At 42.8% G+C, this 26,223-nt stretch overlaps 1 protein-coding gene across 1 annotated transcript in view; it reads right to left on the bottom strand.

Moving 5' to 3' along the window:
- Positions 1–12,108: 12,108 nt before the first annotated feature.
- Positions 12,109–26,223, bottom strand: part of KIF26A (kinesin family member 26A) — a 102,863-nt gene continuing 88,748 nt past the window's right edge. The window contains 5 exon segments of the mRNA XM_075104051.1: positions 12,109–13,579; positions 14,122–14,272; positions 15,112–15,302; positions 20,527–23,911; positions 24,473–24,635. Of these exon segments, the coding sequence (XP_074960152.1) occupies positions 13,404–13,579; positions 14,122–14,272; positions 15,112–15,302; positions 20,527–23,911; positions 24,473–24,635 (4,066 nt within the window). The 3' untranslated portion in view covers positions 12,109–13,403.

The following is a 26,223-nucleotide window of genomic DNA, read 5'->3' as shown; positions in this document are numbered from 1 at the left end:
CTAGATCTTAGTACTGATCAGCACTATACATGCAAACACTCTGCAAAATATTAACTAAGTGAAATAAAGTGAGCTGGAAGTTGCCGTGTTTCTGACTTTGTGTAATTCCAGGTTTTTGTAAGCCAACTCTCACTGGCTTACTCTTGTCATTTCCCTTGGTTATTCTCCACTACAGCCTTATGAAACAATAAGCATTTCATCACTATGTTCAATACTATAGTTTCCTCTCCTTAGGTTACCATTACAATAACAGTAGGAAGAGGGCTATACCCGATAACTTTTAAGAAAAAGGTCTGGGCCCATAAGCAGTTGCTGAACAGAAACACAGAGGGGGTTTTGCCTTTGGCACATTAACCATTCCCTAATACAGCAGGCAAATGATAATTAAGATAAAGGCTTAGGTACATGAATAACTTTCACTAGCTATGTTAGACTGAAGTCAAGGGTACCTTCACTCAATGGTTAATAATCTGCCCAGGGTTGAAGCCTGAGCAAAATGTCAGAGTTTATCTGAAAGTGTAAGGAAGATGTTCAAGCTTTCAACACCAGCAAACAAAACATCTTATTTTAACAAGTTCACAAAGCGAGGCAATGCAATTTTGTTGCTACCACAGTTTTCTGCCTGAATGTGTCTGTGTGTATAATAAAATGAATCATTTAGTCCACATCAGCTTTCCCAAGGAATGTGACAATATCCAGTTGTAAAAATACCAGTGAATTCCTACCTGGGGCAAGTTCAGCAGAATTCAGATTTGCTAGTTTTACAGTGACAGGATGAGTATCCTTTTCTCAGAAGCACATTTTTGTCCTGCAATAATACTTCTGCATTTGATTCAAGATGTTTGGGCAGGTCCAGGCAGTATTAAACCAGTAGCTGTGTGATGCTTTTTTCCAACAGCCATATTGAGGAACAAAGAGCCAAGTGTACTACCTACTGACCTTGTGTGCCTTCAGTCTTTCTCAGTTTACCTTCAGTAGCACTCTTCTAATAATAGCTTGCTTCAATGTTTGCAATATATACTGGATGCTAGGCACTGTGCACCTAAACACATATACTAACAATGTCTCTTCACAGCAGGGTGCTCAGCTCTGAAGAAGTATTTTGGCATGCCATAGGAACATGAGAAAAGGCTTAACTGAAACCTCTTCTCAGGCTAAATGCTTCAATTCAAACTGACAATTTACATTGGAAGAATTCATGTCCACTTCAGGCTAAGTTGTATTTCAAGCTAACATTAACTTTTTGCACTACTATGAGAATAAGAGAGCTCTGGTAGGAAATACACACATCAGCACTTTCTTATCCTTTTAAGCACAATGCAGGCTTTGAAGTAGCAACAAATGAAAACAGGTGTATTTTGTAAATAAATTTCTACACCAACTTGCAAGATTACCATGCAAACTGATTAAAAGACTCATCTTCCTTACTGTAAAGAGTACCATAAATATTTTTTTTTTGCAAAGATATTAGGTTGATCAATTAAGCCTATTTCAGAAAGACTTGAATTAGTCTGATTAGTCCCAGCTACTTAAATTCAGAAACAGATGCCTCACTTTGCAAGACTAGTGATTAAAGGCTGCATTCACAAAAAAAAATTGGATTACACACACTTAAGACAATACCTACCATTTTTCAGCCCTCCCCCCACAGCAGATGGCCTGTACAATTAGGGGCTTCAAAAAATTCTCACTAGAACTCCTCCAAAGCTGAGGCACGGCTGCCTTCCCTTCTAGAGACAAAGATACATGTAAGCCAAGACTATTTTCAAACGTTCTCCACATATTAGGACAGATCATACAGATCAAGAAAGCTGTTCAGTCCATTTACACAGGAGTGCAAGTCAAAATACAATGCTTGCATGTTCCCAAAAGAGCCACCCATATGGCTAGCAGCAGCATGGGAGAAGCAGAATAATAATATAGGAGGCTCAGCAGCAAATAAAATCCACATCTCACCCTTGTAACACTCCAGCCAGCACAAGCAAGCGCAAAAGCCAGGACTCAGAAACACAAAATGGCTCATTATCTACCCCAGAAGGCACAGTACTGCCAACACTGCTCTTTATCAAGTCCTTAACAGGTGTAAAATTAGCACTCGTTATTGAAGACAATGGAGTTACATGTATTGCCAGCAGCTGAAGAAATGTGCTAGAATTGTTTTCACCTCCAGTTAATTCACCACCATTCAATAACACACACGAAGCCCGTAAATTAGAAAAGTGCTTTCTGAAGCATGGCAGTGAGTTAAGCCAGTGTGTAAGCATCCTTTCTAAACACAGGTGCTTTCCTGAATGAAGGCCTAAGGACCAAATCCTCTTTTCATCAATACTGATGTAAGTTCAGACAAACTAAATTTACCTGAGTGTACTCTCAGGTAAAGCTGCTCCAATGTAATCTGTAACCAGAATCTGGAGCTGTAAGAAATCCTCGTAAGCAAATTCCAGGACAGAGCTATTTTCAGCTTTTCTAACCCTGCTGAATACAGATAGACCGGCTACACCGATATCTTCTCTTCTCACCTACTTACAGTTCATTCCCAGAGGCAGAGATAGGTGTTATTTACTGAGAGAAGAAAAACCCTATTTCAAATGTATCTCATTACAGGAGGTGATCTCAGGTTTAGGACTAGAAGTCACTGAATCACTCAGGAATGTATAGCTTCATTGCGTATTTTTCTGTTTTAATACCATGCTCATCTTTGAAAGCAAATTATTTAGATTCATACTGCACATAGAAACTCTGCTGAGCCATTTTTATTCAATAGCACTGTACGTCTCAATATTCTCCCCCTTATCCCCAGTAACTGGGAGGAGGGTTGGCCAACATCAAACAACTCTGACCAAGGGCAGAAATCTTAGTGATAATTACATTCCCACAGGGTTTCATGAAAACTGGCAGTGAGATAGAGGAGGAAATTAACTCCTCCACCGAAGGAAGGGCAGACGCAAGTCAGGCATCATGCAGTCCCTGTGGCAGCAATTGGCCAGGCAGCCGGCACACGAATTGCTCTGCACTAGCCACAGCACATGCTGCCTTTTGTCTGCTGGTGTTGTCGCTGGGAACATGTCAGGAGCTCAGCTTTAGAGGGAGGGGATGGAGGGGAGGTCTTCATAAGTCTGCAAGAAATCATGCTTCACTGCTTCCCCTGGCAGATACCATCCACAGCCCGAAGTGCAAAGTGTGGGGCAAAGGTCTCTTGCATTAATATCTTCTGTCACTGATATGTGCGGGAATGGTACTTGTCTAAGGGAGAACAATAAACTCAGGTATAGTTACTAACAGCTGCAAGTTCTCTTCTGTTATAGTTGTTCCGCGCTTTTCCTACTGTTGTTTTATGATGCAGTCAGAACATGCCTGAAACACCCAATAAAAAAAAGCAAATTGCTTCTATTCAAAGGCCTCTGGACAAGTTCAAGTTTGGACAAAATGGGGAAAAACACCCTGTTTGCTGAGGTATGAAATATCTTACCACTGTCTTTGGTTCATCACACATCTTAGAAAAGGCAAAAATCTGCATAAAGCAAATAAAAAGAGCAATTTGTCTTTATACAGAGCAACTTTCCAGCTCTTGTTGGATTGCTAGGTGTGGTGAGTCACCAGCACACTGCCAGGGCTGTCAAGTTGTCACTTAAGCTGGCTACAGTACAAAGCTGAGTCCTTCCACATGGTCACTGCTCCCCTGCCTGTGTACAGAAGAGCTGCAAAAACAGACTACAGCCTTTTCAGTCCTTGTTCCAAATGCACAGTGAAATCTGTTATTTCTTCATTGGTCTCACATCCCTCTGGGCAAAGGGAGTGATCGTAATCTGATGCATGTAAATGCTAACAAAACTCCCATTTTGAAATTAAGTAGTTTAAAACTTATGGTACAAGGAACAGCAACTGCAGTGCAATAAGGACAAAAACTGGACTGGTTTCAAGTGGCCCGCAGGCCCCTGCCACACTGGCACTGGTATCTGTGACGTCGCTAAAACCAGACCTAGGACTTTTCAAACACTGGGAACTAGCAAGAGAACTTGATTCATAGTCTGGTTGCCACAGATACTTCTGTCAACCAGTGGAGTTGCTCAGTCACAGGCTGACCCTCTCCCCAGCCTACATGTGTGCACTCCAGAAATGAAAAGCAGCAACACGTCCCTTAGAAGAGTAGGTGCCAACGTGCTGCAGGCTGGCAAAACACACCAGTCACTCACTCTGATGAGACGATAGCACAACAAAGGCAAGGCCCATACAACACATTTGTAAACATAAAGCCACACTGGGCTTGCTGAAGTATTGACACACTTTAAACTTACATACAAATAGCAGAACTACTGCCTGTGTAGCTTGTTGCTGTGGGAGATTACTGTTAAATCACCCCTCGTGAAGTATTGGGAGCTCTGTGTAAATAGCAACGCAGTGGAAGGCACTTGAAATGCATGCTACAACATGCATGGGTCCTAGAGTGCCGGGAGCAGCCCTACATCCTCTCAGTTACTGTCAGCTGAAAATTTTTAACTAGCAACATGTATGCAAGTGGCAGAGAGAGGCTTTTGCCAGAGAAGGGAAGGCAGGGTGCTAGCATTTCCAAAGGTTCTCAGTGAGTTTGCATATGGTGCTGTCAGACTGCTGTGCTTGTTTCCTACCTGATTATTAACACTGCTAATGGGGAAAGGCCTTGGAGGGCAAGGACTGCACAGCTGCATGCCTTGTGCATACAGAGCTGAAATTCCTGGCCATATTCCCAGCATATAAAGACTTATCTATTCTATTAACTGATCTTATAACATCAATGATTCAACATCACATCCATACCATGACCAGCATGGAGGGGTAAATTTTGTGAAGCTTTCAAACCTGCATTTACAATTTACACACCTGAAAAGGGATCTTTACTCCCTATGGCAAACCAGTCAGTGTGTTGTCAGTACATCTGGAAGTCCCTCCTGACAGAGCTAATCAGAACAGCTTCCCTTGTTTCTCATTTTAAAGAAAAAGTAAATGAGATATGTCTTTGACGTTTAATGCTTCCGTGCTATTTCGGAGCTTGGCTTCTGTTGGGTCGACTGTCTATCAAGGACAACCCCATCAAGTAACTTCAACATCAAGACTGGAGAAGGGAATTTTTCCAAAGTCACAGGAATTTTGAAAGCTCCAAGGCACCCCAAGAATATACCAGACCTTAGTTTGCTGAGCCACTGCACTTTGGTTTTTTCCAAACAATAGATTAATAAGGCAACACAATAAGCTCTGAACTGTGAACCAAGAAAAATAGTTAGTTTCCACATTCAACAAATCCCTCAGCAGCTTACTGGATATCTTACAGAGAAATTCCATACAAATGAGAAGCTGTCTTGCTGGAGCTCTTTGGAGCATATATGTGTGGTGCATATGCATTAAACATAGAACCACAGAATCATTAAGGTTGGAAAAGACCTCTAGGATCATCAAGTCCAACCATAAACCCAACACCACCATGTCTTCTAAACCATGCCCTGAAGTGCCACATCTACATGTCTTTTAAATACCTCCAGGGATGGCGACTCTACCACCTCCCTGGGCAGCCTGTTCCAATGCCTGACAACCCTTTTGGTGAATAAATTTTTCCTAATGTTCAGTCTAAACCTCTCCTGATGCAGCTTGAAGCCATTTCCTCTTGTTCTATCACTAGTGACCTGGGAGAAAAGACCAACACCCACCTTGCTACAACCTCCTGTCAGGTAGTGGTAGAGAGTGGTAAGATCTCCCCGCAGCCTCCTCTTCTCCAGACCAAACAACCCCAGTTCCCTCAACCTCTCCTCATAAGACTTCCTCTCTACACCCTTCACCAGCTTCCTTGCCTTTCTCTGGACATGCTTCAGCACCTCAATGTCCTTCTTTTACTGAGGGCCCAAAACTGAACACAATATTCAAGGTGCAGCCTCACCAGAGCCAAGTACAGAGGCACAATCACTTCCCTCATCACTATTATTTCAGTAGTTGCCAAAAAAACAATCTTAAGAAATCCTAGCAGTGTGAAAATGTATCTTTAGAACTTGGATTTAGAAATGATTATGGCTTATTTTGTATACCCAACAGTGTGATGAAAGTATGACACAAAACCAACAGTTCTCAAATGCAGTTTAAAAACAAGCATAACTCAGTGAATTCAGGTAGAAGAACTTTTGACCTATTATGTATGATGATGACTAAGAAATTCCTCAGCTGTACATATCAGCACTGCTGGTCCAATTCTAAACATAACTTCAGTGGCTCCTCCAGAGCTGAGTGTTTGAGGCTTAGAGGTGTCCATTCCCAGCTTTTCTATAAGGCAGGTTTCCTTTTACTAGTCCTTCTCTTTTTATTCTGTATCCTCTCCTGGCAGGGGCCAGCTTACATTGCACAACACCTAATCCAAACTGCATTTACAACTGGAATATTAGTAAAGAAGAGCTGGAAGAAAAGGTGAAGATACTTTAGGTATCAAAGAGCAAATCAGAGACCACGCGAGGCTTCCAAGGAGGCAACAGCAAGAACTAAGAACTGGGAAAAGGAGAAAGCAGGGAAACTTTGTGTTTGAAAAAGCGTTTATAAAATTGCTACATCAAAGCTATACATAAGGTTTTTGGAAATGATTCGGCTGGTAGGAGGCTGAGAAGATAAGTGCCTAAATGGGGAGAATGGAAGGTGCAGCACATGACCACCCTCAGTCTTCACCACCCCTTTTTGCCTGCCCAGAATACACAGCTTTTGCAAAGACATGCAGAGTCCAGGTGCTGGCATTTTCTTTCTTTATGAATTTATTTGTATACCCTATTACATTTTCCTCCTTCTGTTACTCTCCCCAAAAGTTGATGGGAAAGCTTTGCCTTCCCTCATTTCCTGTCATAAAAGTAAATAACAAACCTTCACTGTGAAAACTGAGCAGTTTGAAAATGGCATCCCATCAGAGCCTGTCTGCAGTGTTTCAGCTGCCGCATCTGAATGTTTTGCTTCATACTCAGCAAAGGACATTGAAAAAGACATATTTTTAAGGACTGTTACATGCTCAATTTGGAGGGAAACACAGTAGTCCACTTTGTCCTTCCCCCTCGTACCCTGTCTATTTAGGCTAAAAAATTGTTTGTACAGCACTTAGCCCCATGAGACTGAAGCCTTTAGGTACAAATGTAACTCATTTAAATGGTAATGTACAACAAAATGAGTGGCACCCTTCAAAACAAGGGGCATTTGTAAGTATATCTGTGCCAGGTGCTGACAAATGGAGTGTCATTGTTACAGACACAAGGAAAGGTCTCCATGAGCCAATATTTAAAAGTCAGTTTTTCTAGTCAAAGGCCAAACTCTAAAATATCTGCTTATTTCTCTACTGCCTGTGCCCTGGAGCACTGCGCCTGCCTCCCAGAGAGCAGCACAGTAGGACTCTAAAGGTATTTCCCACACAAGGTCAGATCAATTAAAATGTGCTTTAAATACAGTCCCGTGAGTGTGTTAAGAGCTCTGCAGCCCTGATTAGGTCCCTGACACTCTGAAGGTCAGAATCTAAGGCAATCCACTGCCCTCAGGTAGGAGAGACAGATAAGAAGGAGGCATGAACCTGCTTTTTCACTACCCTGGGACTGAAGGCTTTGCTCTTTCTGGCCACATAATATTGCTGTAACACCAGCAATGCCATGAGTTAACTAATGACCTGCTTCTTTCCCTACTGAAGTCGACAGCAAAGTTCCATTTAGTCTCAGTAAAAATCAGGGTTGTGCTTTCAAAGCCAGGACAAGCTTTCAGCCATCCAGGGAGACCAGGCAGCACAATGTGCACTGCTGCCTTCCTTTGCCAGATCCAACACGAAGCTCCCACAGAAATGTTTACGTTTAAAAAATAAATGAAGCAAAACCTTTGCAGAATGAAACTGTACTGGCTCACACCAGGACCTGGGCCATCCACTTGAAAAAGAAATTAACCAAACAAAAACTGATGTAGAGAGACCTCCTTATCACCAAGATTTGAATAAGGTCCTAATCTCTATAGAATATATTAATATAGAAGTACAAGTGAATTATGCTACTGAATAAGTCTTGATGCAATGGATAGAAGGCAGAAATATTACTTGTATTTGCTGTATAAGCATCTCTTTACTGTCCATCCCCCAGTGAGATGTAGTCAAGTGACAGCTGCCCTTCCTTCTCATCCAGGAACCACAGGAATATGCGCAGGAGTCACATGTCTCAAGACAAATGCAACACCAAGAAGCAAAAGACACATTAAAAAAAAGGTAAACCCAGGCCACAGAGGAATTGTGCATCACCCAGAGTCCCTGTGTGGGTTGCTCTGAAAGATTTCCCTCCTTTTGCCACCATGCTCCTGCTGCTCCCCTGCCCCACTATCTTCTGGGAAAAGTCTTGGGAAGGCTGAGTGAAGTTATGGGCACTTGCGTAAGCTGTTGTAAGGTTACTGCGTGCTAAACACACCCCATCAATTCCCCTGCAGGTCTGATAATAAATCTCTCTGAACATCTACACTGTCGAGAGTTATGTCTTATTCTACGTAGTCCACAAACAGATTTCTGCAAGTCAAATTCCACATGAAGTCATGAGATGCTACATACGGGAGGAGCCCGGGAGGCAGTTTCTGCTTTGTGATTTGCACTCATGAGATCATTGCGCATCGGCAGAATTATTCTTTCCTTTCTCCCAAATACCACTGATAAGTAAAACATTTTCAGCAGAATCTTCATCTTGTGAAAGTCAGCGTAGTGCCACTGAAGGACTGCTAAAGCAATTTATACCATCTGAAGCCCTGGAGCAAAAAAATCCAAGTCAATGGGATATAAGCCAAAATTGGTGTGTTTTGCTGGATACAAACCAGATTTACTTGCTTGCTTAAACAGGTGCCTAAGTGCTCTAGTGAATTGGGGCCCAACTACAGCACCATTTTTTATTTGTGTCCACTTCTGCCAGCTTGGACATCTGATACAGAGGTCATCTTATAGCTAACATTTTTACCTTAAACCCCGCCTATAGCTACAATATAGAACAGCTGCCTGTGGAGTTATGTTCCACACAGAACTTTAAAAATAAAATGCAAGTGACTGGAAAACGTGGTTTATAACTAGAAACAGAATACATGGTACCTTGAAATAGAAATAAATGAAACACTTTCTACATGCTGAGAAAAGAGCAAATAATCTCCTAGTTCTATTGCATTCTCTTTTAGTACTGGCGTTTCAATACTGCAGTCAGAGTGTCCTAGAAATGCCTTAGCTGGAACTGGTTAGACCAAAAGCACGGTAAGGTAAAAGGTTTTACACATATCTTAAATGAGGTTTTGCCTACACACCATCTGATTTGTCTGTAAGGAATCTGTGTTTGTAACAACTGCATTTCCAAACACTTCTAGCAATGTAGCAATGTCCCCATAGATGTACGCTGCTTAGTACGTGGTGAGCAACAGCTTACAGGAGTGGCTACTGAATCCTCTGACTCATCCGTCCAACTTGCAAATTCTGACAAATGAGTTCAACTCCCACTTCCCAGGAGTAGTTTTACAAATGGGACCATGACTATTGGATGGGAAACCGCAAAAGTAAACTTGGAGGCCATGTCCAGAATGCAAGGTTCTCCTCACTTTCCTGACTCCCTGGTCACCAGGTAAGGGTCCTGCTTTCTCACTTGATTTCCGGTCCAGTCTATACTTCATCTCTTCCTGAAAGGTGCCTGATCTTGTGACTGAGGCGATGGGGACCTCTCCTCTCCCTGCTCCTCAGACGCAGGCAAGCTCACCTCTGGCCTCATGGTTAGTGAATCCTGGTGAGAGGTGGGGTTTGAGGAAATGTCCCACTTCCTGAACTTTAATCTTCAGGCTTTATTTAGAGTCACCATTGCATTGGTTTAAAAAAAAAGCAGCTGTCAATACATTTTTCCCTGTTGCTGGGAAATAAGAGTGATGTAAGCTGCTTGGTAGAGTGGGCCATCAAGGGACCTGGAAAGGGTTCCCCCAGCTTGGAGGAGGTGAGGGATTTCATGGAAAGATCTGCAACCACAGGAGAAAAAATTCCAGTGTGAATTAGCCCTGCCAAAAGTAACTCAGGCAGTTCTTCAACACCCGTGGTTTTCTAAGGTTTTATTTGATACCGTAACCAACCCAACAAGATCAGTTCTTCAAGTGTGCAATTTAATAGCTGTCTTAAATCATTAAATCTCAATAGAAAATTAACAAAATAAAGCATTCAGCTTCATTTTGCAATTATAATTTGTAACCTGATATAATTAAGCCTTTTGCAAAATAGACTTGAACCATAAATTGAGCATATATTTGTATACATTTTAACTGGACAGAACTGCAAAAGTAACCAAAAAGAAAGGAGTATTACAGGCTCTGAGGTCTTGAGATAGGAAAGATAATTTACTATCCACAACTACCAATGAAGAACAGAATTTGCATAGGGAAAAGTCTGCTATTTCATCCATCAGTGCCTCACCTCATTTTGCAGCTCAGTCTTGTTTTGGGTCACCAAGCCAGAGGCTAAATGCATTTAATATACATGTTCCAAGTTGACATGGAACTAAGCAGCCCTAAAATGTCTCCTTTGGTACTTTGTGGGAAACATAACTACATTTAAAAACGAAGACAGTATCAAAGGATGCAGAACTGATCAGCAAACACTATATAGCAGAGCATTTAAACAAATTATCAGGTTTATTAAAATTGGGGTGGATGATTAGTGGCTTGATTTTTTTATTTCAGAGGATTATAATATTGCCAGAGTGGGGAAGAAACAACGAAGACCTCTGAGGAGAGGATGAAGCGGCTGGCAAATAAAAGAAACAAAAACTCTTGTATCCTTTCAAGAGAGGGTTACAGGCTACCCTGAAAAGACACTGAGCCCAGCCCTGCTGTGCCCAGGGCTCAGAGGCCACCACGGGTCAACCCACCTTGCAGTAGCACCATAAAGATGTGCACTTCCAGAGGACAGTGTAATGGCACCAGCACAAAACCTAACACCCCAGTGCAGAGCTCCCCATGAATATATTTTCCTTCAGCCCTCTCATTTGGAGGTTCTCCCCTTTGCTAAGAAATACACATCCCTCTGCATGCTGCTGCCTTTTTTATTTTGTCTGGATTGGTTTATCTGATCCTTGCTCTGAAAAAAACCCACAATGTATTGAATCACCGCATGCTTTTGATTCCATCTTTGGAAGAACTGGCTTTCTGCACATACACAGAAAGTAAACATAGCAGGAATTTACAACTTAATAAATATATCTGGTATTCAAGGATATCAGCAAGGGGATCCTCCAGAAATGCCACACTCCCCTGCATACAACCCAACGCAGTGCCAAATGTCACTAAGCAAACACGACGCACGCTTTTCCAGGGATAAATCACAGAGAGGTAGCTAAGAGCTGGGCGTCCTTTGGAACCTATGAGAAGTCACAAGGATATTTAAGCATCAAACTCTTGCTCTCACTCTTCTACTTCTCCAGCTGCAGAATGAGGATGAAAGCATTTTCTCCCTCTCACAGGCCTCTTGTGAAGGTAAGAGAACTTACTGCTTGGCTGGCATGCTGTTAGGGCTATGTAAGGAGGTAAAAGGAGGGAGGGGGAAATTTCACCCATTACAGGCGTTTGGCCAAATAGCTGGAAAATACTTGAGATGGTGTCATTAGACACTAGCTTTACATTAAATCTGCCTGGAATTACTCCTGCCAACATCAGTGGGAGACAAGGACCGGGCACAGCTACTGGCTAACCAGAGAGCAAACGCAGCAGTGTCAGAGAGAAATGAATGTAGTCGTTTGCCATGATGGACCTACAGGGCCCAGGGCTTGATTCCAGTTCCTAAAGATTTCTTGTGGTTTTAGACGCATTTTTAATTGCTTTCTCTCATCAGGGAAAACAAGCATGTGAGCCGCAGGTCTTTGTTCTGTAAACTATAAAGGGCTAAGAGAATATAAGTATTATCATTGCTATTTATTTTACCCTTCGGTGTTTCGTCTCTTTCCCAATTGGTTTATGATGACTAATGTCAAAACTCTGTTCCCAGTTATCTCTCTTGGGCAAAGAGATAATAGAATATGACATTTAATACAGTGTACCACAGGCCATCTTCTCTCTTCCAAACATTAAAATTACGTACATAGCAAGAAGCAATCGTAACAATAGATGTATCTTTTATTCACAGATAAAAACTGAAGCAAGCTGTTATAATACATATTTTGTACAAAGGATTTGAAAAAACCATAAAAAGGAAGATGATTAGAAAATATGATTCATTATGAAATGTGGTATTACATACACTATTAAACCTTTTCAAAAGTATTTGTTTGGCAACAATTTATCAATAGTTTCCACACTTAAGTGGCCTCCTTCAAAAAAGCACAAATCTCATGCAGCATGTATAAACTTGATCCTGAGGGTTTGCCTTCCTTAGAAAAACTGTAAAAAGATATACTATTTATCTTAAAAGTTCAAAATGCAAATGCTGTATTTATAGTCAAAACTATATAAAAATATGGACCTAACTTAACATTTACAAAAACTTTTTGTTCCTTTTTTTTGTTGTTTTATGGTTTTGGTAATAAACATAATTCTCAATTCCTGCAGTCAGAGAGGAAAAAAGAAAACCAAAACAAACCACAGTGCCCTTTGTAGACTTCCTCACGTTAAGTTTATGACTCTGAAAAGACCAGGTCTGTGATAAGTGAGGTTAGTAACCAACGAAGTAGGTAAGCAGTTAATATATATCTATATATGTATATATAAAATGGAAAACAAACATTTATTTTGATCTGAGAAAGTAATAATACAAAACCTGAAGGTAAAACAATCATCTCAAAATGCCATAATACACCTTTTCAATAGATAAATGTTCATAAAAATATCTTGAACCCTAACCAAGAAAACAATTATAATACAATTTTAATTCTGCTACATAAAACAGCTTTTCTATGAAACAAGAAGGCAAGTTCAGGTATGAAAACATAATTTACTTATTGCTTTTGCTACAATGTTGTTTGTTTTTTACATATAGTCATAAATACACTATACAGTATAAAATATTTCATAGGAATACATTTTGTGGTCTGCTTAGGTTTGCTGGCTTTAATTCTAGCACCAAATACAAAAATGAAAATCAAATGAACTTTAAAGGCACTTCCATTGTATGTTTGTTTGTTAATCAACATCTTGGTTTGTACTAGATTTCTTTGCTTCTCTCTGGTAGAAGCAATACTTGATCCTACTTTTATCTTTGTACAGTTCAGGTCACGTTGAGGCACCAAATGATTCATGAACATTCCCATCCCTCAGCTGTTTCTTTCTCTTACAACATTCATTGTTGCTTTTTAGGCTTCACCTTTCTTTCTTCACTTCCCAGCTACTTAATCTCCTTACATCTTCGTGTCGGACGATCCAGCTTCACTTCCTTCAGTCCCTTGAAAAACCTCTCTTCAAACCTCCACTTCCCTTACTCCATCTTGTGCATCTGTTATTCCAATATCAAAACACGTCACTATCATGATATGTGACTTGCACAGATTAACACACTGCTCCAGTTCCTCTGTCACTTGTTCCAGTGCCTCCAGGTACTCCTGTGACTCTTTATCAAGATCAGGATCCACTTCAACTGTCAAATAAAAAATTAGTGAGTTAGAGAAGCAGTTCATAGCAAAACCTTATTCTATCACAAGGGAGCCAATAATGTAAAGTACAATTATTATTTCTCTTGAACTAAGAAATTTTTTTCACTTTGTTCAGCTGATGCAAAACTCTGCCTTGAGGTTCCAGTTAAGCACAGCAATTTGTGAACAAGTCTCATGCCTCAGTTTCCCAGCTATAATATGGATATGGAAACATTTTTTTCCTTCTTTGGAAAGAAGGATAATAAAAGGTTATATAAATATTTAATATTAACAAGCGTCACAGTGAGTCTCTACATTGTTTTGATGTTCTCTTCTGGTTGGTTTGGATGGGGTTTTTTTGTTCATTTCTGGTACTACACAGCACTGAACAAATCCCGTATCACAGAAACAGAATGGAGTCACAGAGTATTTCAGGGCTCAACTCAGCAAAATATCTTAGCACGTGCTTAACTTTTTCAGTGGGACTGCTTACGTGCTGAAAATTTGTTACATGCTGATCATACCACTGTTTCTGCGAAGTACTTACAGTCTTCTTTCCACTTATTTGGATCCATCATCAATCTGCACTTTGTCTCTTCCAACTCTTCCTTCAAAAATTCATGCTTTGCCTTTACTTCTCTGATTCGCTGCTGGCGCCTTTCCAGTATCTTCAGCTTGGTATGGAAATACATCAGACCCTTTTTAAGACACAGAAAGAGCACTTCATGAATTCGCTCCCAGCTGATTTTTTGTAAGAGTTAGGAGGTGGGTTGTTTTGTTTGGTTGCGGGGTTGGTGGGATTTTTTTGGTTTGGGGTTTTTTTTATTTGAAGTTTACATTAATGGATTCTAATCTAGAGGAAGAGCATGCTACATCACTCAAGCATTTGTTGCACTTCTCTGAATTAGCAAACACCTGTAATACATTCTGAAATTACTACTGTTTGTAGAGGAATTTTTTTTTCCAGCAGTGCAAATCATCAACACAGCCTAATAATAATGTGAGAGTTACATTTAATCCTAAAACATATGAACTCTTATTTTCTTAAAAGCATTCCTACCTTCTCAACATCCTGGAAAGGCTATTATAAAAGAAATGGGAAAGAGGCATCAGAAAAATATAGAATTCTGGTCTCCAAAATAGAATTAGCTGAAGTGTTTTCCAATTACAAGTAAATTAAACCCAGTGCATCCCTTATTTAATAGAATCCTGTCATATACATAAAGAGTTAATGACCCTATAGTTGAGGGAGGATGTAAGGTTTCATCAGCCAGGCTAAGATTATAAAATCTTCTCATAATGTATTCATTGGTAGCTTCCATTTACACCATCAGTCATGTTAGACACAATTAATTTTAGACAGTAATCATTTTCATTTTCTATGTTAAGGGTACCCCAACATATGAATTGTAAAATTAATAATTATAGTGCTTTAATTGCAATCAATTTCCTGAACACCATTCCAGCATTCAAGCAAGGACTCTGCCTGTATACTGTAATTTAAGTTGTCTAGAGTTGTTGTAAAATATGTGCTGACCTCAGTTTCCTCTTGTCTGTGTCGCTGTAATCGTTCCACATCATCTATCTCATAAACTTTAATTTCAAATGGCTCTTTTAAAGTGCCTGGCAAAGGTGGTAGATCAACCCACTGGCCAGTGATGCTGGGTTTTCTTCCTAGAGAGGCAGCATCTGGCAATGGAGCAGGAATCAGTCTACGACGCTGGAGACCTAAAATAAAAAAGAAAGCATTCCTCAGACTCTAAGAGAATTCAGACCGCAGAACATACTGCAGTGAATGAATTAAAGAAAGATCTAGGTTCTCAGGATACTAAGGAAGAAACGCTTTTCTTGATCTTTTCCTTTTAGTAAAATACCCTCAGGCTGCTAAACGAGTTACTGCCTTGACAAAGTATGTTCCACTTGGTTCATGGATGGGAGTAACAGCAGTTCCTCTCCCAAAGCACATGACTGAGCATCAGTTTTTTATTCTCTTCTTGTAAAAATATTTTGCCTGGATTAGTTTTTATTTGGTGGGCTACAATGGTATTCATTGCCTTGCAATGGCAATGAGATAGTGAGCAATTTCAAACCAATATTGATAATGGCAGATGAATCTGGAAATCTCCTGCTCTTCCAGTTAAAGCCAAGCAAGGCTACATAACATTCCTCTCACTGTATTACCTCTTTGCAAAGAGCAAACAATTCCCTCCAGAACTACTACCAATGTTTTAAGGTGTGTATTGGGTTTGTGAGGCCAGGTTGGGGCGGTGGGCCCTGAAAGGGTGGCTTCTGTGAGAAGCTGCTAGAAGCTCCACCTATGTGCAGTAGAGCCAATGCCAGCCGGCTCCAAGACAGACCTGCCACTGGCCAAGACCGAGCCCATCACTGATGGTGGTAGCACCTCTGGGATAATGTATTTAAGAAGGGGAAATGTTGCTATGCAACAGCAACTGTAGCCAGATGAGAGGATTGAGAATATGTGAGAGGAACAACTCCACAGACACCGAGGTCAGTGAAGGAGGGGGAGGAGGTGGTCCAGCCAGCAGAGCAGAGATTCCCCTGCAGCCCATGGTAAAGACTATGATGAGGCAGGCTGTCCCCCTGCAGCCCACAGAGGTTACCAGTTGTGCTGGTTTTGGATGGGATAGAGTTAATTCTCTTCACTGTAGGTGGTAAAATGTCAATGGCACATAGGTACTTTAGTTGTTGTTAAGTAGCGGCTCAGTGTCACTAAGTAGCGCCTGCAGTAGTCAGGGACCTTTCCAGCTTCCTGTGCTCTGCCACATGGGCAAGAGGCCGGGAGGGGCGGGGCCACAGCCGAGACAGCTGACCCCAACTGGCCAATGGGTTATTCCCTACCATGTGACATCATGACCAGTATATTAACCGGGGGAGCTGGCGCGCAGGGAGGCGGTTGCGGCTCAGGACTGGTGGTGTTGGGCTGGCGGGTGGTGAGCGGCTGCATCATGGGTCGTTTGATTTGGTTGTTCTTTCTCCCTTCCCCCACCCCAGGTTTCACCTCTCTCTTGTTATTTTCCTTTGCATTGCACTATTATTGTTATTGTTATTATTGTTTTATTTTAATTATTAAACTGTTCTTATCTCAACCCACGAGCTTTCTCACTTATACCCTTCTGATTCTCTCCCCCATCCTGCCGGTGGGGGAGTGAGCAAGCGGCTGTGTGGGCCTGAGTTGCCGGTTAAACCTCAACACTGGTGGAGCAGCAGATATCCGCCTGCAGCCCGTGGAGGACCCCACACCGGAGCAGGTGGATGTCCAAAGGAGGCTGTGACCCCATGGGAAGCCCATGGTGGAGCAGGCTCCTGGCAGGACCTGTGGACCCGTGGAGAGAGTAGTCCACGCTGGAGCAGGTTTGCTGGCAGGACTTGTGACCCTGTGGGGGGCCCACGCTGGAGCAGTCTGTTCCTGAAGGGCTGCAGCACCCCGGGGAAGGGACCCACGCTGGAGCAGTTCAGGAAGAACTGCAGCCTGTGGGAAGGACCCACGTAGGAGAAGTTTGTGGAGGACTGTCTCCCGTGGGAGAGACCCCACGCTGGAGCAGGGGCAGAGTGTGAGGAGTCCTCCTCCTGAGGAGGAAGGAGCAGCAGAGACAACGTGTGATGAACTGACCGCAACCCCCATTCCCTGTCACCCTGCACTGCTCTGTGGGAGGAGGTAGAGAAATCAGGAATAAAGTTAAGCCTGGAAAGTAGGGAGGGGTGGGGGGAAGGTGTTTTAAGATTTAGTTTTTATTTCTCATTACTTTACTCTGATTGGATTGCCAATAAATTAATTTCCCCGAAGTCAAGTCTGTTTTGCCCATGATGGTAATTGGTGAGTCATCTCTCCCTGTCCTTATCTCAACCTAGACCCTTTTCATTATATTTTTTTCTCCCCTGTCCAGCTGAGGACAGGGAGAGATAGAGTGGCTTGGTGGGCGCCTGGCTTCCAGGTCAACCTACAAGGTGCTGAATACTAGCAGTTTTCAATGATTTTGTGGGATTAGGAGGCATTCAGAAGGCAGCAACCAACCAACCTGCAACTGCAGCCACCTCTAATGTCGAGGCCTATCACCACCCATTTGCACCAGCACTGAGAAGCTCAGAGCATGACAAAACTCACCAATTCCTCAATGGGAGGCCTCCAAGATTTACAAACGAATAGCACGCTGCCACCTTGATGCATCTGCTGGGGCTCAAGTTTCATGAAGCAGAGACTGGCATATATCCTTCAGAAGCGTTGGTACTTTTGTATACAAGAGTTGGCACTTGGTGTCCAGCATTTTTTGCTATTATAAACCTCTCTTCATTCCCTGAAATGCTGACCTTTACACTACACGTGTTGAGGATGAGTACATGCACAGCGCTGGTAAGGCAATGTTAACAAGGCTGCAGTCCAGTCCCTAGGTAAACAGGAAGGCTGAAGGCCACCAGAAGCAAGCTGAAATGTCAAGTGGTAGCAGCAAGTATAAGCAGCTTTTGGGTGACTGGTGACAATAAATTTAGTTCCTAATTTCCTCCTTTTATTGAAAACCAACTCAGAGGTAAGGAGTCTTTATTTTTTCTGGTGTTCTTACAAAAGGGAGCACATCAAACAGACAAGACAGTGCTGTTCAGAGGACAGTGCTGCCAAAATTACTTCTGGGCTGAGACCTCTAACAGAAGAGTTAAGTGCAAGTTAAGGCTCTCAGGTAAGCCCTGTCACAAACGTCAACATTAAATGGAGACAAAATCCCAGCAGGTACCCTCAAAGCACCACACTTCCATAGATACCTGAAGAGTTTCCTGCTTTACACATTCTTAAGAAAAACATCTCTAACTCCTAATTGCATCCTTGCTAATTTCTGCATAACAAGAACAATCACACCAGGAATGTTTCAGAAAAAGGGAAGACTTAATTCTACTTCTACAACACCTGTTCATCATTGTCACAACCCCAGTTCATTTAGCTTGAATCACCACTGTAGTCCTGCCCGCTGAAATCACCCAGTATAACTCTGATCCTGTAACCGCTTTGGTGACAGCAGCATCCCTCTGAAGAGAACACTGAACTGATACAGTCAAACACATATACTAAGCAGAAAAAATTCATATCCTTCCACTGTACCAGCTGGGGCCAACATAATTTCTCCTAGGATGAAGTTAAAGGATAAGGGGACAAGGTTTCCAGTGATATATATGGGAGTAGGATCTGTCCTTAAATCCAGAGATTGCATGTCTCCAACACAGTCTGTAGCAATGCAAGCTCCTCCAAGAATCTCTAACATTTTGCAAAGATCACAATATATTTTAGGCCAACAATGGGTCTACACCAAACATTTCTTGTAAGAAATATTTCATGAACTTCCTAGGAAACCTCATTTCATGTATAAAACACATTATTGTCTCGAAGTCTACAGCACTCCAAAAAAGTAATACATAATTTACTGATATAGAGCAATTTCAATTGGAAAAAGAAATAGTTCGTCATTTTTAAAGACCTTATAAGCATTTCCTGGGGCAGAAACAAATACAAATCCATCAGTGGGTAATGCCTTCTCAATACGTGTGCAACTTATACAGCTGTTAATATTGATTTGTAGGAAAGGTTTAAGAGGTTGATATGCTATGGAAAGAGAACTGCAGCAAACGTTGCACTAAGTTTCCAAAGTGATTTATCGCCTGCTGAAGCAACTGAGTTGCTTTGACCAGAAAGCACCATGAGATCTATATCAGTTTAACGCATTTGGTTTTACTGCCAGAATTGAGCATCATGGGTGCCTACAGGGACTGCAGTAATTACCACTTTCCAACCAAAAGCTCCGATTCAGCGTATTGCTGATATTAGTTCCTACTATATTTCCAACAGTCAGTATGCTTAGGTTGTTGAATGAGGCTGCTGGTCATTAGCTACATGGCACTGATTGCCACCGATTCTTTACAATACTACAGGACTTCTACCTAGCTCAGTAAAAATTAATACTGTAAAACAGTCATATGAGCCTGATTTTGAGGCTGGCTACAACTAGTGGCACTTACATGAGCACCACCTGCGAAAGCAATAAGGAAAGGCACCAGAGAGCAGGAAAGGGGACCTGGCTCTTGTACACCCACGTTTGCATGGTGTGGTGGGACAGGTCTGCCTTGGCAGAGCATGTGAGCTGGAGTCACCTCTTCTGAGCGACTCCCCCAGTCAGCTTCCTATTGTTTATAGTATCCACATGTACATTCTAAAACTTCTGTATAAAAAACACTATTATAGCGCAATACAATGATTTTTCAATTAGCTAGTAGCATTAACATAAGAGTCACAGCATCTTACATACACACCCTAGTGCTCTGCCCCTAAGCCTTACCTTTGGGTAATCTAATGCACATTCAGCAATCCTCATTAATTCACAGACTTCTCCCCTCCAGGCGTATTCCCTTGTTTCCAAACTACAGTCCCAGCCCATCTCCCTGAAATTCCCTCAGATGCCTGGCAGCAATGCTCCTCCTCTCCTCACCGCCCTTCTCTCACTGGTCTTCCCTGACACTCACTTGATACTCAGAAAAACTCATCAGTGCCCATCCAGCACCCTCACTCTTCCCAAGCCACCCGTAACACCCTCCTATTTTGGGCGACCCTGCTGAGGGAGGAAGGAATGTCCCCCTGTCTGCCCGCAGCCATCTGCTGCCTTCTCCCTCGCAGGGAGGCTGCCGGCACCCCAGGGCACCCAGCACCTCCCCTGCCCTCTCCACAGCAGCACCTGTATCACACCTGCAGCTTTGAAGTGAAATAAATGACATGTAGCTGCTGTCACAGTGATACACATGCACACATGCAAGTGCATGCAGGCAGTCCACATCCCCGCTTTGAGTTTCCCCCAAACCTCCTCTCCCTCTCTGTCAGAGACGCCATGAAAACTCCCCATCCTCAGAGACACAGTGGAGCACCAGTGGACACCTGGCCACCTTCCCTTTCATTTTGTACCTGTTGATCGTTTCTTGGGGGACTTGAGGCTCCTCATCCGGCCTGGCGATGACATCCCACTTTCGCTCATGGAGTCATGTGCCGAGGAGGCACTGCCAGTGGCCTCGCTGTCCCGAATCATGCTCTCATAGCCACTGCTGCCCCCGCTGTGGTAAAACAGAGCTGTCCTCCCCATGGCCGGCGGCAGCTCCCCGCTTAGGACACTGCTGTTGTCGCTGCCGTGCCCGCTGCTGTACCGCTGAGGCCGCCGGGGCGCCGTTATCTTGCTGTACGGAGATGGCAGCACCGGGATTTGCGACTTCTCGTCGCTGAGGTTAATGCCACTGTCGTTGCCGCTGTCAGAGTCTGTGGAGCCTCGGAAGTGGCCCACCTTGGCAGAGCCACCAGACACCAGCTCATTCACACGGCTGTTGGCCGCCCTCATGGCCTGCTTGGTCCCCATGATGGTCCCACGGCCAGGTTTGCTGCTGACAGGCTGCACAGAGCGGGGGGCCGCCTTCCCGCCAGGGGCCATGCCAGAGCCCTTCCCTGCAGGCTGCACCAGGGACTTCACAGAGGAACTGAGAGACTTTGACCCGCTGGCAGAGAGGCCCCGATTTTTATTCCCAGTCGCTTGCACCTTCTGGTTAGCTGTGGGCTTTGCCTGGCTGTTTTTACCAGGCGCAGGGGTGGTGAAGGGCAATGGTAAACCCACACCAGAGGCAACAGGGGGGACCCCCAGCCTGGGGACAGAGCGCCCTGCCCGGCTGTTGCTGGCGCTCCCATTCTCCCTCACCATGCTTGCTTTGGATCCCACTGACGTCAGGCTGTCGCACCTCTCCAGGGACATGTGGCTCCCATACCGGTGCACGGCTTCACTCTTCGACGCCTTCGCCTTTAAACTGGATGTCATCTTGGGCAAAGAGTGGTCACCCTTCAGGTTCATTTTGCTGCTGGAACTTTCGCTGAAATAAGACCCAGCTTTCAACCGCAAATCTGCTTCATCTTCAGCCTTTGGCATGGCAGATCTGGCAAAGTCCAGGCTAGAGGCTTTTCCCCCACCATAACCCAGACCAACAGGTTTCTGCTCCAGGCTCGATTTGCGTACAGGAGGTGTCGGAGGTGTTGGGCCACCCGGCCTGGGCAACATGGTTGACTTCTGTGGTGCACTCTTCTTTCCTAGTGCCGATTTCAAGCTACCAGTGGCCAAGGGAGCATCCAAATTCCCTCGGGTCACAGGCTCCGACAAAGCACTGTTAGCATGCGACACTGGCATCACTCCCAGCGTGGTGGCTCCTCTCTTCAGCTGTGGCATTTTCATTGCAACTTCTGACTTCTTTGCAGCATCACTGGAGGATTTACAGGCCATTTCGCAACCATCCACAACCCTCTGCGAACAGGCAAGCATAGTCTGTGACTTCGTCGGCCTGGATGCTGTGCCAAAATACTGGGCAACTTTTCCTGGCTGCTTCTCAGTACCAAATGCGTGAGATTTTGGCAACAGCAGTGAGTCTGCAGGTTTTGCTTCCAACTGATAATCAGTGCGCAACAGCCAGGGATCTCCAAATACACCATGTGGATTCTGCAGGTCTTTATAGCTGAGGACAGTATTATTGTGGATTGGAGACGAGGTAGTTTTTGTTTTCCTAGGAAGACTAGAATGTATTGTTTCTATCACAGGCGTATCACGAGAGTTACTAAATTTTATTTTTACAGGATGATCACTGACACAAAAAGCACTTTTTATCTGAGATGCTTTGGTAGTTTCAGAGGTTTGAGGGCTTTTGCTGATGCCTGAGGACAGCTTGCTGGAACTCAAGCTCTCACTCTCCAGTTCAGAGAAGCAAAATCCACTGTCGTTCAGAGCGCTTTTCAGGGGGACGGATAAATGGGATGAATCCAAGTTGAAGGGTTCATTGGACTTATTACAGCTGTAAGATGACTGTGCGACAAAACTGTCACTAGACTGGGCTCCATCACTTTCAATTGTACAGATGCTGACTTCACTAAGCCACGAACTGATGGAGGAACGTCTGCTGCTGGTAAAGGGATCCTTAGCAAAGGGCACAACAATATCAATATTTACACCAGTAGAAGTCTCCTGTGAGGTATAAGCATCAAACTCATCATTTATGCTGCTGATAATACTGACTGGCCTCGAACCTGATGCAAGGGCCTGAAGGGAGCAGTCACTGTTAAAACTAATGATACTGGAAGGTCTTCCATTATCCATAATCCCACTGATGGATAGTTCTTCCACCACAGTGAAAACAAGCTCATCCTCTCCATTCAGCTCAACAGGCTGCTGCAAAGTCACCGTGGTGGTTAGTATATCCCGATCAAAACATTTCCCTCTGAACGCTGACCTGAAGCTGTGTACCTCTATGGCACCTGACTGATTCTGGGTGTTGCTACCAACCAGGAACGTGCTTCCTATGGGATTTTGCTCAGGTTTGTTTCCCATCTGCTTGCTCATTCCCACAGGAGGAGTCCGAATCGCATTGCTGTTGTCCAGCTCCAAATTCTCAGTTCTGGAGCTTGGTACGTGCTCTTTCTGCTGTGGAGGTGGAGGTGCTGGGCATGGCAAGGGTCTCTTCATGTGCAAGGACTTTTCCTTAATGACACATTCAGCTGTGGACTTACTCTGCTCTGGGTTCCTTGAAGGGCTACACCTTGAGGACTGCAGGGGATCAGTCATCATCTCTCTCTCTCCCTCCAGTATCGAGTCTATTACTTTGTTGTCAGCTCTGCTCTGCAGCTTGGAAGGCTCTGTCTTCAAGAGAGGTGTGCTCTTTTCATTACAATTGCCATTGCTACCCCTTGGTGCAACAGCTTGGAAAGGAAGGTTATGTCCTTTTTTGGGAGGTGCAGTTTCTTGTGGAACTAGTTTCTTAAATCCTCCAGAAGGAGAAGATATTTTTTCCTTTATCAGCTTAGACTGTGCATTTTCTGTACCTCCAGGGACTGGACTACAATTGGACACAGCAGAGACTTCTCCACAAGCAAATCTGATGGGTTCCTCACTTCCATCAATGCACTCTAACCTTTCTTGCAGTTCAGCAAAAGTGTTGCATTTAAAGTGGTCCTTGTCAGAACTCCTACCACTAGCAGAATTGTCTTTACTTCTCTTCTTGTTCAGGGATGGGATTATGGGAACAAACTCTGGAGGACCTTCATTATCTGTCAATTCCCTGTCCGACAGAGCTGCACCATTGGGACCAACATAGATGACAGTATCACAAGACTGTTCACTGCTGGAGGAATAATCAGGATCGCTAGATATACTCAGGACAGGAAGATCAGGGTCTAGGGCAATGGTTCGTGGGTGGAATGGTCGCAAATGGGGTGGTCTTCGGACATGTCCTTCTTCACATGAACTTTCTCCTCCAGATGAGCTGGATGCATACTGCAAAGGATCAATAAGGGAAAAATTATTAATATAAATTGATATATAAGTATATATATGTGTACATATAATTGATTAAAAGGTCAGGTTTGCTACATACTCTGTGCTTTGTGTATACTATCACAACTACACGTAGTGGAAAGATGTTAGAGTGTCTATTAAAATAACAGGGTCATGCTATATAGATTTTACTGTATTAGGAGTGATATAACACTCACACCTTTTCAGATAATTTCCACTAAATATTATGCATTGTCCTTCCCCTCAATAGTTTTCTGTTCCTTCCTTATTCATCTTTAATTAATACAAATAGGAGCTTTTGAGATAGTTCCACATACAAGCAAAGAAAGAATACATGTTTGGAACAAAACGAAGGGAATTTCAGGGTTAAGGATTGGGGGCAGGATGATGGCTCAGTGCCAAGTCATTTGTCAGTTCCTCTCCTGAGCTTTTATGCATTTTGTATTACTTCTTACTGCCGAGAAATCCCATGTTCCCCCACCGAGAGGTTAGGAAAACTCATTTTCAAATGAATTAATTTCTGCTTTTTTGTGAACCAACCTTCGATTTCTTCTTTCTCATTCGGTGGATTCGTGATGCAAGCTGAATGGTGGTGAGAGTTTCTGCATAATTGGCTGGGGAGTCAGAAATATGCGCAATCATAGTAGTTCTGCAGTTGATGTTCCCAAGCGATTCCCTCAACAACATTGTCAACTTGTTGTCCCTGTGTCACAAATGAGAACACTAGGATGTTTCAAAGAAATCACAATCTTTTTTTGCAGACTTTTACACCACAAGCTGTGTTTTCGCTCTCATAGGATATATGCATGTATGGTACATGTAGATAAGAAATATGCTGCTATTATTTGACCACACTTAAAATAAGTCTAAATGTACACAAAGAAAGATACTGATACTTTAATTATTTATCTGCTTGTGTATTTGCAGTATGGTACGTCATTTTATTTATTACATAGACAATTGTAAAATGATTGATAACTAGTTTAGTTATCTCAGGTTTAGCTCACGTTACCCAAAAAGCTCATGAGTGCTGTATTTTTAGCTGAGCAGACTTAGCACCTGGATAGCTAAGCTCTGTGAGCTCTGTGCAAACAATTTTGATAATAAGAAAATAATGAGTCAATAGAAGTAGTGATAAATCTCTAAACAAATAAAACAATGTTAGATATTGGAAATATATTATCAGTGCCACCCCAACTAATCTAGCTTCCATTCTGCCTGCTGTGCTATGCTCTGACTTAGCAAATGGGAAGTAGAATTTCTTTCTGAAGGCTTTCCTGGGGATGTGAGTCCTCTGCCATGGACAGCAAAGTTGACAAGACAGATGACATTTTGTCCTCCACTGGCCTCCAAGACATCTCTCCCCAGGGCTCCCCGGAGGCTGCTTCCTATCACCTCCCTGAGCTGGCCCAACATGTGGGAACTACCATCATGTCTGCTCACTAGACCACGGTAGATGACAAAGCTGGGGATCTGCCCTTCCCTATTCTAACCCATCCATCCTCTACTCCATCCACAAACCTAGCAACTAGCCTGAGGAAATTATCTATCTGCCTAATACAGAAAGAACACCTGTTTGAGATGCAGCACTAGATAAATATGTGAAATGACATGATTGATAACAACGGCACAAAGTTATAACACATGAAGACAAGCAGCAATTAAATTTAAGGACTGAACGCCAAGTTCTCGTAAGGGTGTTTACAATGTGGCTCTTGTCTTTAAGCTGAGCTCCTCACAGGTGTGTTTGACATAATATTATTGTCAAGTACACTCCACAAAAGAACACACCTAAATGTTTGCTTCTGCTGAACAGATGTGCAACATGGTGGTCTTCTTTTTTTAACTGAAAAGATGTATAATTCAAAAAGGCGTAAAGAAACAACAACCTTTGATGAACATACTTGACAAACACTCTAGTATTTTTTGAAATTTCAATACAATTTTTAAATATGTAAAAAGGAGATAAAATCCTATGGAATTTTGATTAAATTGTTCGCTAATGACCAGCTGGCTGAGATTGGTCTAAATTCCAAACCAAGAAAACAGAGAGGTAGAAGAACAGAAAATATTTTGGCCATTTTCCCCTGCTTTTTTTTCAACAATCAAACCCTCCCCAACATTTCACCCAACTTAAGTATATACCAATATGCATATAATTTTTGTTCACGTAATTAAGAATTTCATGTTACTATGTGGCATTTAACAAGTTGTTTCTATGTATATATACTTATACACAGGTAGATTAATAGATATATGTAGCTGTAATATAGAAGTGAACTTAAAAGAAG

This window comes from Phalacrocorax aristotelis, chromosome 9 (genome assembly GCF_949628215.1).
Source record: "Phalacrocorax aristotelis chromosome 9, bGulAri2.1, whole genome shotgun sequence".
Lineage (NCBI taxonomy): Eukaryota > Metazoa > Chordata > Aves > Suliformes > Phalacrocoracidae > Phalacrocorax > Phalacrocorax aristotelis.
The sequence above is the reverse complement of the archived record's forward strand: the minus strand, read 5'-3'. Positions and strand labels throughout refer to the sequence as shown.